General features: G+C 38.9%; 1 protein-coding gene across 4 annotated transcripts in view; it reads right to left on the reverse strand.

The window, feature by feature from the left end:
* Positions 1–14,145: 14,145 nt before the first annotated feature.
* The window catches only part of P4HA1 (prolyl 4-hydroxylase subunit alpha 1), an 89,449-nt gene continuing 88,173 nt past the window's right edge, over positions 14,146–15,421 (reverse strand). For all 4 annotated transcript variants that reach the window (XM_042908428.1, XM_042908427.1, XM_042908430.1 and 1 more), the window contains exon 15: positions 14,146–15,222. In XM_042908428.1, the coding sequence (XP_042764362.1) occupies positions 15,152–15,222 (71 nt within the window). In that variant the 3' untranslated portion in view covers positions 14,146–15,151. The remainder of the gene's footprint in view (positions 15,223–15,421) is intronic.

Here is a 15,421-nt window from a genome sequence, read left to right on the forward strand (position 1 = left end):
TTACATCTTTGGTTAGGCTTATTTCTAGGGATTTTATGGTTCTTGGTGCAATTGTAAATGGGATCAGTTTCTTTATTTCTCTTTCTGTTGCTTCATTATTGGTGTATAAAAATGCAACCTATTTCTGTATATTGATTTTATATCCTACAACTTTGCTGAATTCACCTATCAGTTCTAGCAGTCTTTTGGTGGAGTCTTTCAGGTTTTCCATCAGAGTATCATGTCATATGTGAAAAGTGAAATTTTGACTTCTTCTTTGCCAATTTGGATGGTTTGTGTTTCATTTTGTTGTCTGATTACTGATGCTAGGACTTCCAACACTATGTTAAACAACAGTGGTGAGAGTGGACATCGCTGTCGAATTCCTGATCTCAGGGGGAAAGCTCTCAGTTTTTCCCCATTGAGGATATTAGCTGTGGGCTTTTCATATATGGCTTTTATGATGTTTAACTATGTTCCTTCTATCCTGACTTTCTTGAGGGTTTTTATTAAGAAAGGATGCTGATTTTTGTCAAATGCTTTTTCTGCATCTATTGACAGGATCATATGGTTCTTATCCTTTCTTTTTTTAACGCAATGTATCACATCGATTGATTTGTGAATATTGAACCAGCTCTGCAGACCAGGAATGAATCCCCCTTGATCATGGTGAATAATTCTTTTTATAAGTCATTGAATTCAATTTGCTAGTATCTTGTTGAGAATTTTTGCATTCATGTTCATCAGAGATATTGGCCTGTAGTTCTCCTTTTTTGAGGTGTCTCTGTCTGGTTTGGAAATCAAAGTAATGCTGGCTTCATAGAATGAGTCCAGAAGTTTTCTGTCCATTTCTATTTTTTTGGAACAGCTTGAGAAGGCTAGGTATTAACTCTGCTTTAAATGTCTGGTAGAATTCCCCAGGGAAGCCATCTGGTCCAGGACTATTATTTGTTGGGAGATTTTTGATAACTGATTCAATTTCTTTACTAGTTATGGGTCTGTTCAAATTTTCTATTTCTTCCTGTTTGAGTTTTGGTAGTGTGTGGGTGTTTAAGAATTTGTCCATTTCTTCCAGGTTGTCCAGTTTGTTGGTATATAATTTTTCATAGTATTCCCTGATAATTGCTTGTATTTCTGAGGTATTGGCTGTAATAAATCCATTTTCATTCATGATTTTATCTACTTGGGTCCTCTCTCTTTTCTTTTTGAGAAGCCTGGCTAGAGATTTATCAATTTTGTTTATTTTTTCAAAAAACCAACTCTTAGTTTCATTGATCTGTTCTACTGGTTTTTTTGGATTCTATATTGTTATTTCTGCTCTGATCTTTATTCTCTTCTGCTGGGTTTGGGGTTTCTTTGCTGTTCTGCTTCTGGTTCCTTTAGGTGTGCTGTTAGATTTTGTATTTGGGATTTTTCTTGTTTCTTGAGATAGGCCTGGATTGTATTGTATTTTCCTCTTAGGACTGCCTTTGCTGCATCCCAAAGGATTTGAATTGTTGTATTTTCATTTTCCTTTGTTTCCATATATTTCTTAATTTCTTCTTTAATTGCCTGGCTGACCAATTTGTTTATTAGTGGGATGTTCTTTAAGCTCCATGTATTTGGAGGTTTTCCAAATTTTTTCCTGTGGTTGATTTCAAGTTTCTTAGCATTGTTATCTGAAAGTGTGCATGGTATGGTCTCAATTCTTTTATATTTATTGAGGGTTGTTTTGTGACCCAGTGCATGATCTATCTTGGAGAATGTTCCATGTGCACTCAAGAAGAATGTATATTCTGCTGCTTTAGGATGAGAAGTTCTAAATATATCTGTCAAGTCCAGCTGGTCCAGTGTATCATTCAGGGCCATTGTTTCTTTACTGATTTTCTGTCCAATAAGTGGAGTATTGTGTAAGTGGAGTATTAAAGTCTCCTGCAGGGGCACCTGGGTGGCTCAGTCGGTTGAGCATCCGACTTCAGCTCAGGTCATGATCTCACAGTCTGTGAGTTTGAGCCCTGCGTCAGGCTCTGTGCTGACAGCTCAGAGCCTGGAGCCTGCTTCAGATTTTTTGTCTCCCAATCTCTCTCTCTGTCCCTCCCCCACTCACTTTCTGTCTCTCTCTCTGTCAAAAATAAATAAACATTAAAAAAAAAGTCTCCTGCAATAACTACATTCTTATCAATAAGGTTGCTTATGTTTGTGATTAATTGTTTTATATATTTGGGTGCTCCTGAATTCAGTGCATAGACATTCATAATTGTTAGCTCTTCTTGATGGATAGAGCCTGTAATTATTATATAATTCCCTTCTTCATCTCTTATACAGCCCTTAGTTTAAAATCTAGTTTGTCTGATATAAATATAGCTACTCCAGCTTTCTTTTGACTTCCAGTAGCATGATAGATGGTTCTCCATCCCCTCACTTTCAATCTGAAGGTATCCTCAAGTCTAAAATTGGTCTCTTGTAGACAGTAAATATTGGGTCTTGTTTTTTATCCATGCTGATACCCTATGTCTTTTGATTGGATCATTTAGTCCATTTACATTCAGTGTTATTGTTGAAAGATAGGAGTTTAGAGTCATTGTGTTATCTGTAGGTTTCATGCTAATAGTGATGTCTCTTGTCCTTTGTGATCCTTGCAACATTTCATTCACAGAGTCCCCCTTAGGATCTCTTGTAGGGTAGGGCTGATTTATTGGTGATGAATTCCTTCAGTTTTTGTTTGTTCGGGAAAACCTTTATCTCTCCTTCTCTTCTGAATAACAGGCTTGCTGGATAAAGGATTCTTGACTGCATATTTTTCCTGTTCATCACATTGAAAATTTCCTGCCACTCCTTTCTGGCCTGCCAAGTTTCAGTAGATAGGTCTGCTACTACCCTTATGTGTCTACCCTTGTATGTTAAGGCCTGTTTATCCCTAGCTGCTTTCGTAATTCTCTCTTTATCTTTGTATTTTCATTATGTTTCACTATGACATGTTGTGCAGATCGATTCCAGTTACATCGGAAGGCAATTCTCTGTGCCTCCTGGATTTCAATGTCTGTTTCTTTTCCCAGATTGGGAAAGTTCCCAGCTATAATTTGTTCAAGTACATCTTCAGCCTCTCTCTCTTCTTGTTCTGAAACTCCTATGATACAGATATTTGTTCTGTTTAACTGAATCACTTAGCTAATTCTCCCCTCATGATCCAGAATTTTTTTCTCAGCTTCCTCTTTTTCCATAATTTTATCTTCTGATTCACCTATTTATCCCTCTGCCTCTTCAATCCTCACTGTGACCACCTCTATTTTATTTTGTACCTCATTTTTTAATTCATCATTACTATTTTTTAGTTCCTTGATCTCCGTGGCAATAGATTCTCTGCTGTCTTCTATGCTTTTTTCAAGCCCAGCGATTAATTTTATGACTATTATACTAAATTCTTGCTCAGTTATATTGTTTATATCTGTTTTGATCAGTTCTTTAGCTGTAATTTCTTCCTGTAATTTCTTTTGAGGAGAATTCTTCCATTTCATCATTTTGGCTAGTTTTCTGTCCCTTATGTGTTTTAAAAACTTGTTATGTGCCCTGTACCTGCAAGCAGTATTATATTAAAGAGGGGTCATACAGGTCGTGGCCCTTCAGATGTTTTTTGGAGAGTGTTACTTGCTCTCTGTTGTTGTAACTTTGGTTATTTTCTCTCCCTACTCATAGTGATGTTTTGGTGTGCTTTGATTTGTTCACTGGGTGTGCTTTGATTTGTTCATTGAAGTAGCCCTGGAAAGGAAAACAGACAGACAAACAAAAAACCAGAAAACAAAAACACACAAACACACACACAAACAAACAAAAAACAAAACACCAGACATACCAGCTACAAGTAAACAACAGGGTGGAGATGGGTACTGATGAAAGAGGCCTTATTCCATACAAAGAGAGAAATGACAGGGGCAGTGAAAAAGAAAGAATAAAAATTGACCAGAGAAACTATACAGCTTAATAGAGAGAGAGAGAAAGGAAAATAAAGAAGGAGGCAGGGAAAAAGAAAAAGAAAATAAAGTTATCCAGACAGAGAAACTATACAGCTTAATCCAGAGAGAGAGAATGGAGAATAAAGAAGGTGTGGAACATGTATCAAGAGAATGGATTAAATGTGTCTGCTTAAACAAACTAACAACCAGAGTAACCAGACTAGAGGAGGGAAGACAGAAGGAGAAAAGGAAGGAAGAATGTGTCTACAGGAGAGTTAAACCAGCCAATGCAGCAGCACAGGTCTGGAGGAGGGGCCATCTGCTTCCTCAGCTTCTACCTTGCTCCAGTAGATACGCAGTTACCCGGCTAGGAAGGGCGTGGTTTGGTGTAGGCGGTCCAGCTGTTGGTCCCTGAGGTCCCACCGTGGTGGTTGTGAGGAGAAAAATGGTAACACCCCACCCACCACCCTCCCCCCCCTCCCCCTGCCCCAGTCTCCTCCACAGACCTGGTGTTCCAAACTACTCTGCTCAAGCCATCCTCACTTTTGCCATAGGTGCAAAACAAGGCAGTTTGTCTCGCTTCCCAGACTCTTATGTCTGGCACTTGGCTGGGATTCAAACTCTCACTCCACACACCAGGGAACTGGGGAATCACCTCTCCGTGCCACCCCATGTGTGGTCCCTGGCTGGCGGGCACAGGCAGGCTTTGTCCTGTCCCACAGCCCTCCAGGGAGGGGATCGTTTTCTCCTACTGTGGACTGTGCCCCTGACCTAGCCACCAAGCCTGGGGCTGGCTCCTCTCCTCCCCAGGTGCGTGATCCCGGCAGCCGGCCCCAGTCCAGAGCAAGCCCCACAGTTACAGATTGGATCGTTCTCTGTCCTGGTCTGAGGTTTTTCTCTTGTCTGGATATAGTCCTATGCTTCCCCAGCTGCTCTTTCTCTTCCCTTTGTCACTCTGCAGAAGCAGATCCCTCCCTCCATTCGTTTTATCTCTCACAGTTTGCAATCACGCACCTATGGCCCATCAGGTTGTCTCAGTAGATCCCTGGAAGCACGACTGTCTCTTTTCCTCCCAGACTCTTGGGATTCAAAGTCTTTTGGCTTCAACACTTTTTTGTTTGGGAGAAGAGGGAAGTTCGGAAGATCTCCCTACTTCGCCATGTTGGCTCCCCCTCCCCACAATCTACCACATTTTCTTTATCCATTCATCAGTAGATAGACATTTGGGCTCTTTCCATAGTTTGGCTATTGTTTGGCTATATATAACATCCATCTATCTGACTACCTACCTGTCTACCTATCTACCTATCTAACATCTTTATCCATTCATCTATTGATGGATACTTGGGTTGCTTCCATATCTTGGTTATTATAAATAATTCTGCAATACATATAGAGGTGCAATTATTTTTTTTTTTAATTGGATCATACGGTATTTCTATTTTTTCTTTTTTTTTTTCATTTATTTATTTTCGAGAGACAGAGCACAAGTGGGGAGGGGCAGAGAGAAGAAGACAGAATCCAAAGCAGGCTCCAGACTCTGAGCTGTCAGTACAGAGCCCGACGCGGGGCTCAAACCCACAAACCATGAGATCATGACCTGAGCAGAAGTTGGACGCTTAACCGACTGAGCCACCCAGGCATCTGGGGTATTTCTATTTTTAACTTTTTGAGGAATCTCCATACTGTTTCCACACTGGCTGTACCAGTTTGCATTCCCACCAATGGTGCATGATGGTTCTTTTTTCTCTACAACCTCAACAACACTTGTTATTTCTTGTGTTTTTGATTCTAGCCATTCTGACAGGTGTGAGGTGATATACCATTGTGGGGTTTTTTAAATATTAAAAAAAAATTTTTTTAAGGTTTGTGATATATCATTGTGGGTTTAAAATATTTAAAAAAAATTTTTTTAAAGGTTTATTCATTTTTCAGAGACAGAGAGCCAGAGCATGAGCTGGGGAGGGGCAATGAGAGAGGAAGACACAGAATCCAAAACAGGCTCCAGGCTCTGAGCTGTCAGCACAGAGCCCGACGCAGGGCCTGAACTCACGGATGGTGAGATCATGACCTGAGCTGAAGTCGGATGTTCAACCAACTGAGCCCCCAGGCACCCCTAAATTTTTTTTAATGTTTTCTTTCTGAGAGAGACAGGGCGTGAGTGGGGCTGGGGCAGAGAGAGGGACACAGAATTCGAAGCAGGCTCCAGGCTCTAAGCTGGCAGTGCAGAGCCCAACATGGGGCTTAAACTCACAAACCATGAGATCATGACCTGAGCTGAAGTCGGATGCTTAACTGACTGAGCCACCCAGGAGCCCCTATCATTGTGGTTTTAATTCATATTTCTCTGATGATGAGTGATGTTGAGCATCTCTTCATGTGTCTGTTGGCCATCTGTCTTCTTTGGAAACATTTTTTTTTTTTTTGGAAAACTGTCCCATTTTTAAATCACATCGTGTTTTTGTTGTTGAGTTGTGTAAGTTCTTTATGTATTTTGAATGTTAACCCCTTAGCAGATATATCATTTACAAATATATTCTCCCATTCAGTAGGTTGCTTTTTCATTTTGATGATTTCCCTCACTGTACATAAGCCTTTTTATTTTGGTATAGTTCCAGTAGTTTATATTTGCTTTTGTTTCCCTGGTCTGAAGAGACATAGCTAGAAAAACGTTGCTAAGGTCGATGTTTCTTATTAACTAAGTAATTACTGCCTATGTTTCTTTTAGGAGTTTTATACTTTTGTATTTCACATCTAAGTCTTTAATACATTTTGAGTTCATTTCACATGTGTGTGTGATGTAAGAAAGTGGTCCAGTTTCATTCTTTTGCATAAAGCTGTCCAGTTTTCCCAGCACCATTTATTGAAGAGACTTTCTTTTCCACATTATATATTCTTGCCATCTTTGCTGTCGATAAACCATATAAATACAGGTATATTTCTGGCCTCTCTATGCTGTTCCATTGATTTATGTTTCTGTTTTGTGCCAATACCATACTGTTTTGATGACTGTAGCTTTGTAGTATATCTTGAAATCTGAAATTGTGATGCCTCTAGTTTTATTCTTTCTTAAGATGGCTTCGACTATTGGGGGTATTTTGTGGTTCCATATAAGTTTTAGATTTATTCTCGTTCTGTTTAAAAATGTTATTGGTATTTTGATAGGGAGTGTATGCAATGTGTAGATTTCTTTGGGTAATATGAGCATTTTAACAATATTAATTCTTCCAATTCATGAACATGGAATGTCTTTCTATTTGTTTCATTAATTTCTTTCATCAATGTTTTATAGCTTTCAGAGTAGAGGTCTTTTACCTCATTGCTTAGGTTTATTTTGTTTTTGTTTTTTTTTCAATATATGAAATTTATTGTCAAATTGGTTTCCATACAGGTTAGGTTTATTTTGAGGTATTTTATTCTTTTGGTGCAATTGTAAATAGAATTGTTTTCTTAATTTATCTCTGTAACTTCACTATTAGTGTATAGAAACACAACCAATTTCTATGTATAAATTCTGTGTCCGTAAATTTACTGAATTTATTTATTCTAATAGTTTTTGGGTGGAGTCTTTAGGGTTTTCTATGTATAGTATAATGTTATCTACAAAGAGTGAGTTTACCTTCTTCCTTACCAACTAGAATGCCTGTTATTTTTCCTGTCTGATTGCTGTGGCTAGGACTCCCAATACTATGTTGAACAAAACCGGTAAGAATGGACATCCATGCCTTGTGTCTAATCTTACAGGAAAAGCTTTGATTTTCACCATTGAGTATGCTATTACCTGTGGATTTTTCATGTATGGCCTTTATAATGCTGGGGTACATTCACTCTAAACCCACTTTGTTGAGATTTTTGATCATGAATGGATGTTAGATTTTGTCAATGTTTTTCTGCATCTATTCAGATGACCATGATTTTTATTCTTTGCTTTGTTACCATGGTGTGTCACATTGATTGATTTGCACTATCCTTATATCCCTGGAATAAATCCCATTTGATCATGGTGAATGATCCTTTTAATGTATTGTTTACAATTGTGGTTTGCTAATATTTTGTTGGGGATGTTTGCATCTATGTTCATCAGGGATCTTGGCCTCTAGTTCTCTTTTTTCTTTCTTTTTTATTTTGTAGTGTCTTTGGTTTTGTTATCAGGGTAATGTTGGCCTTGTAGGATGTATTTGAAAGCTTTTTTTCCTCTATTTTTTTGGACTAGTTTGAGAATAGAGGTCAACTCTTCATCAGTTTTTGGTAGAATTCACTTGACAACCCATGTGGTCCTGGACTTTTGGTTGTTGAGAGCTTTTTTTTTTATTACTAATTCAATTTTCTTACTTGTAATTGGTCTGTTCAGAGTTTCTTTTTCTTCCTACTTCATTTTAGGAAAGTTATGTTTCTAGAAATTTATCCATTAAAAAAAAAATTTTTTTTAATGTTTATTTTTGAGAGAGAGACAGAGCATGAGCAGGGGCGGGCCAGAGAGAGAGGGAGACACAGAATCGGAAGCAGGCTCCAGGCTCTGAGCTGTCAGCATAGAGCCCAATGTGGGACTCGAACCACAAACCGTGAGAATATGACCTGAGCCAAAGTCAGATGCTTAACTGACTGAGCCACCCAGGCACCTCTAAATTTATCCATTTCTTTGATGTTGTCCAATTTGTTGGCATATTTTTTGTAGTAGTCTCAAAATCATTTTTTCCCCCAGTGGCGTTGGTTGTTACTTCTCCTCTTTCATTTCTGATTTTATTTGTGTCATCTCTCTTTTTTTCTTGAGTCTGGCTAAAGTTTAATCGATTTTGTTTGTTTCAAAGAACCAGCTCTTGATTTCTTTGATCCTTTCCATTTTTTTTAGTCTCCATCTCATTTTTCCACTCTGATCTTTATTATTTCCTTCCTTCTACTAACTTTGGGCTTTGTTCTTTTTCTAGCCCCTTTAGGTGTAAGGTTAGATTGCATAGTTGAGATTTTTGTTTCTTGAGGTATGCCTGCATTGCTATACATTTCCTTTGTAGAAATGTTTTCACTGTGTCTCAAAGAATTTGGACCACTGTACTTTCATTTTCATTTGTCTCCATGTATTTTTTTTAATTTCCTCTTTGATTTCTTGGTTGATCATTCATTGTTGAGTAGCATGTTATTTAACCTTCATGTACCTGTGTTTTCTAGATTTTTCTTATAATTGATTTCTAGTTTAATACCATTGTGGTCTGAAAAGATGCATGATATTTCATTCTTCTTAAATTTATTGAGATTTGTGACCCAACATGTGGTCTATCCTGGAAAATACTACATGTGCACTTGAAAAGAATGTGTATTCTGTTGTTTTTGGATGGAATGTTCTGTATATATGGGTAAACTCCATTTGTCCTAATGTGTCATTTGATGACACTTGTTTCCTTATTGTTTTTCTGCCTGGATGATCTATCCATTGATATAAATGGGGTGTTAAAGTCCCCTACTGTTATCTTATTACTGTCAATTTTTCCCTTTATGTCTATTAATATTTGCTGTATGTACTTGGGTGCTCCAATATCGGGTGCATAGATATTTACAACTGTTACATTCTCTTGTTAGATTCTCTTTATCATTATTAATGGTCTTGTCTTTTGTTATAGTCTTTGTTTTTGTTTTTTTTTTTTTTTTTTTTTAATTTTTTTTTTTTTTTCCAACGTTTTTTATTTATTTTTGGGACAGAGAGAGACAGAGCATGAACGGGGGAGGGGCAGAGAGAGAGGGAGACACAGAGTCGGAAACAGGCTCCAGGCTCCGAGCCATCAGCCCAGAGCCTGACGCGGGGCTCGAACTCACGGACCGCGAGATCGTGACCTGGCTGAAGTCGGACGCTTAACCGACTGCGCCACCCAGGCGCCTATAGTCTTTGTTTTAAAGTCTATTTTGTCTGATAAAAGTATTGCTACCCTGGCTTTTTTCCCCCTTCTATTTGCATGCAGTAACTTTTTCTATCCTTTTGCTTTTAGTCTGTGTCTTTAGTCTTAAGCATGGCTCTTGCAGGCAGCATACAGATAGATCTTGGGTTTTTTTGTTTTGTTTTTTTGTTTTTTTTTTTTTATCCATTCCACCAACCCTATATGTTTTGATTAGACCATTTACATTTAAAGTGATTTTTGGCAAGTATGTACTTCTTGCCATTTTGTGAACTGTTTCCTGGTTGGTTTTATAGTTCTTGTTGCTTTCTTCTCTTGCTTTGTGATTGATGCCTTTCTTCAGTGTTATGTTTGGCTTGCTTTCTCTGTATTTTTTGTGTATCTGCCACAGATTTGGGGTTTGTGGTTACCATGAGGTTCATATATAATATCGTAAGCATATGTATTTATTGAGTTGATGGCTAAGTTTGAATACATTCTAAAAGAACTCTTTTTAATTATTTATTGCTTGTTTCTTTATTTACTTGTGAGGGGAGGGGCAGAGAGAGAGGGAGAGAGCAAATCCCAAGCAAGCCTCACTCTGTCAGCATGGAGCCCAATGTGGAGATCTCTGAACTGTGAGATCATGATCTGAGCCAAAACTAGAAGTTGGACACTTAACTGACTGGGCCACCCATGTGCCCCCTAAAAGAACTTTTTTATTCTTCCCATCATGTTTTCTGTGTGTGTTGTCATAGTTTACATCTTTTTATTCAGAAGCTTCTTCTAATTATGGCCTTTTCTTTCACATGTAAAGAAGTCCCTTCAACATTTCTTGTAAGGCCAGTTTAGCAGTGATAAACTTTTTAAAAAATTTTTTGACATTTTTTAATGTTTATTTTTGAGAGAGAGAGAGAGAGAGATAGCGTGAGTGGGGGAAGGCAGACAGAGAGGGAGATGGAATCCGAAGCAGGCTCCAGACTCTGAGCTGTCAGCATAGAGCCCAATGTGGGGCTCAAACTCACAAGTGGTGAGATCATGACCTGAGCCCAAGTCAGATGCTTAACCAACTGAGCCACTCAGATGCCCCCCAAATTTATTTATTTTTGGGAGAGCATGAGTGCAAGTTGGAGAGGGGCAGAGAGAGAGGGAGAGAATCCCAAGCAGACTCTGTGTTTAATCCCATGAACCATGAGATCATGACCTGATCCAAAACCAAGAGTCAGATGCTTAACTGAGTTACCCAGGGCACCCCAGTAGTGATAAACCTTAAATTTTGTCTGGGAAATTTTCTCCAATTCTGAATGATAGTCTAGTCTTGGTTGCAGGTTTTTTCCTTTCAGCACTCCCTTCTAGCCTACAAAGTTTCTGCTGAACTCTGCTTCCTGAACCTAGATGTGTTTCCTTCCTCAGGTTAGAGAAGTTTTCTGCACCTTATTCTCTCTTTTCTCCTGCTGGGATCCCTATAATGTATTTGCTTGATGTTGTCCAAGAGATCCCTTAACCTATCCTCATTTTTAAAAATTGTTTTCTCTTGGGGTGCCTGGATGGCTCACTTAAGTGTCCAAATATTGATTTCGGCTCAGGTCATGATCTCACAATTTGAGAGTTCAAGCCCCACATCAGGCTCTGTGCTGACAGCGTGGAGCCTGCTTGGAATTTCTCTCTCTCTCTCTCTGTTCCTCCCCTGCTTTGCTCTCTCAAATAAACCTCAACATTTTTTCTTTCCTTTTCTCTTCAGCTTGGTTGCTTTCCATTACCCTTTAAGATCACTGATACAGGGGCACCTGGGTGGCTCAGTCGGTTGGGCGTCCGACTTTGGCTCAGGTCGTAATCTCACAGTTTGTGAGTTTGAGCCCCATGTTGGGCTCTTTGCTGATAGCTTGGAGCCTGGTGCCTGCCTCAGATTTCTGTCTCCATCTCTCTGCCCCTTCCCTGCTCATGCTCTGTCTCTCTCAAAAATAAGACATAAAAAATAAAAAAGAGATCACTGATCCATTTTTCTGCATCTGCTAATCTGTTGATTCTTTTTAGTGTATTTTTTTCAGTTATTGTATTCAACTGATTGGTTCTTTTTATATTTTTCTTCAAGTTCACACAGAGCTCTTCTGTTCTCTCTAGTGTAGTGAGCATCTTTATTATCATTAAACTGTTTATCAGGCATATTGCTTATCTCCATTTCATTTAGTTCTCTGAAGTTTTGTCTTGTTCATTTGAAACACATTTCTCAGTCTCCCTATTTTGCTCAACTTACTGTGTATATTTCTATGAATTAGGTGGAATAGCTACTTCTCCTAAACTCAAATAATGGTCTTGTGTATGGTCATCCCATGTAGACTATGTGTACCTGGTGACTTTGGTTTTCTGGCTGAAGCAATGGCTGGCATAAGCTGGGGGTGCTAGGTCTGTCCTTAATGGATGGCCAGAGCTGAAATGGGCGTAGTCTGGGTTGGTGCCTGGGGTCTCTGGGGAAAGGGTACATTGATGGGGCACAAGTTGGGGAATCTGTTGTGCTCTGTGCAGAGGGCACCCTGGTGGGATAGCTAGAGCCAAGGTTGGGTGTGGGCTGGGGGCACTCCACAGAGGGTGTGCCCTGGCAGGTGAGCTGTAGCTGAAGTGGGCATGGGCTGGCATGGTCCTGGGGCTCTTGGTGCAGAGGACACCCTGGTAGGACAGCTGAAACTGAGGTGGGTTCAGGCTGGGGTGCCCTGAGGTGCTCAGTGCAGGGGGTACCCTAGAGAGGCAGCTGTTGCTGAGGCAGGGTGTGGGCCTGGGGGTTCCAGGGCATTCCACATAAGGGTACCTTGAAGTGTTGGGGCCAAGGTGGGCACAGGCCAGGGGGTCCTGGAGTGCTGTGCCATGGGTGCCCTAGCAAGTCATCTGGAGCCAAAGTGGGCAGATTTGGAGTATTCTGGGGTTCTCTGGGCCTGTGTCACCTTGCTAAGATGGCTGGAGCTATAGTGAGCACTCACTAGGGGTTTCTTTGTGTGTGCCCATTCTTGGCTCCACCTGGGGCTGCCTTGGTGGGATATCTGGGGCTGGTGTGGGCTAGAGGCCTAGGTCTCACTAAGGTAGTAGGCCTGCTAGGGTGCCCAGACCCCACTCCCATCCATGCTATCAAAGTAGAGGGAGAACATAAACCATGGCACTTGCCATTCCCTCTAATCCAGAGACCGTTCCAGCAGCTCTCCTACCCTTTGGCAGGGTCCTTTATATTCTAGTTGCTCTTTTAAATAATTACTTAGAGGAAGAGCATGTGTGGAAGCAGGGGAAGGGCAGAGAGAGAATCCCAAGCAGGCTCTGTGCTGTCAGTGCAGAGTCCGACATGGGGCTCAATCTCATGAACTGCGAGATTGTGAACTAAGCCACTCAAGTGCCCCTTTAGTTGCTTTTTTAAACCATGCCTTTTTTTTTTTTTTCTGTGTCCCAGGGCATCCAGGGTTGGTATGTAGCCCTCATTTATTTTAATGTTCACCATAAGAAAAAAAATTGCAATGACCACTGGACTCAAAGCTTTTTACTGGATTTTTTTTCCTCCTTTCCATTTGGAAAGAAAAATGGTAATGTTGGAAATGTGGGAGGGTTCTGTAAGATCTAATACTGAAAAGAGTTTACTGGTCCCCATAGAGAGTCTAGGTTGAATGAGGAAATTTGTAAGAGTATGTCATTGCTTCTGAAATATATATTACTTTTATTCTGTTTGCTAAAACACATAAGGTAAGAAAGGTTAGTTTCCATTCATTGAACTCCCATTTTATTTCTATCCTTTTGCATTTACATTGCTTCTAACGGGATTTTTTAAAATCATGTATAAAAAAATCTAAGTAAATTAAAGTACTAAAGGTCATTTCCAATATTTCTTACTAAAATAGCTGTGGTGAAACAAAGTATTTGAGAGAAAGGAATTTCACAGTTGATTTAATACCTTCTTACCCAAACAACCAAACTCTTCCTTAAATATTTAAATAGTGCATAAAGGATAAAGAGCCCTTGTATGAATTAAGATTCACCATAAGAAATGTAAAAGGTTAGTTTTAAGGGTCAACTGATATACTTCTTTGGGTTCATGGCTTTATATTATACCACACTTTTGGATAAGAGAAAGTCTTAAGTACCATTATTATAGTAACCTTATAACCACAAGTTGTAGAGCTTCTTTTGAAGGAAACATATTCTGATTGATTGAATGGCTGAAAGTTCAGAGTTCTACCAGAACAGTGTGACATGAAAGTGAATGAAAACCAAAGGGATAGATCTAAGTCCTCTGTGTTAAAAAACACACACACACACACACACACACACATCCATAGAAATCACCTGTTGTCACTAGAGTATGCATTCATATTCAAATAAGAAAAATACCACACAGAAAACAGAAACATTTTTAAAAAAAGATTTAAGATCATAAATAGGTCATTGTTGTCACAACACATTTCAGAAGTGAAAAAAAACAGACATTTTGGCTTTTTTAGAAAAAAGATTCTTCTTTTTTTTTTATCAATTCCCTCATCATTAAAAGGACTTGTACATTTTAAAATTTCCAGTCTCCTAAGGCACGATATTTATTTTACCAGAACACCAATATCATCACCCTGCTATAGCAGGAATAAGAGGCAAGGTATTAGCATTACAAAAAACAGCAAATTTTAAGGGAGAAATAAACAGACTAATGATCATTTTAGTTAAGAAGGCCCACTGTTGTTATATAGGGCTTTGCAATAAAAAACATTTTTAATCAAATTATTTTAACTCAAGCAGATTTGATTCACCACAGAGGAGCTGTGAGAGAAGAATGGGATTGGTAAAATACAGTATACTTTCTTTAAAAAGATTTGAGAGGAAAAAAATCAACTTAGAATAGCATATGGAGGGGTAAACATCAAATGGAACCCAGATTAGAGGTCTAGCTTACTCCTAGTCTTTAGGCAGATCCAGAAAATAAGACTAGGTAAATGTAATACCTAGGTCCAAACTATAAGGCTTATAATCACATGGCCCATTCTAGCCTACCCCCTACCAACTGAGATGTAGTGAAATACTATAATCAGATGCATAAAGTGTTTTTTTTTTAATCCAACCAAGAAGTTCTTTAAGATATAAATGTAAAAATTCCTTATTTTTTAACTCTACCTTGCTTTATCCTCTGTGATACCAACTGAACTTTAAAGGTTTATATGTACAATATGGTGATTTAGTGTTACTTTTAAAAGGAAAAAAACCCCACAAAGTTAGTGATTGTCCACAGATGAAACATGGGATGAGGTTCATGACTGAAACCAATCATGGAGTGTTAGTCAATTGTAAACTCTTGAAAGTTAAGACTGGGAAATGTGCATATCAGACACATTAGAGTATAGCAGGAGAGGAAGGGAAGCCTATTTGTCATTCCAATTCTGATAAGGTGCATGGTCTTCGAAATTCTTGTCCACGTTCATGGAGCCATTTATTAGATACTGTGAGAGAAAAAAATACATTAATATTCTCCACTATCTAAAGTTTAATTCACTTGTAAGAACTAGGCCTATAACAAAGTTTTTACATGAGCTAAAAGTTCAAGACCAAAATAAGATGAAGGCAGATGGTACCTAGGCACTCTATTTAAAAAAAAAAAAAAAACACACACACACAAAACTCCGCTAAATGTTGGAAGCA

The sequence above is a fragment of the Panthera leo genome, chromosome D2 (genome assembly GCF_018350215.1).
Source record: "Panthera leo isolate Ple1 chromosome D2, P.leo_Ple1_pat1.1, whole genome shotgun sequence".
Taxonomy (NCBI): domain Eukaryota; kingdom Metazoa; phylum Chordata; class Mammalia; order Carnivora; family Felidae; genus Panthera; species Panthera leo.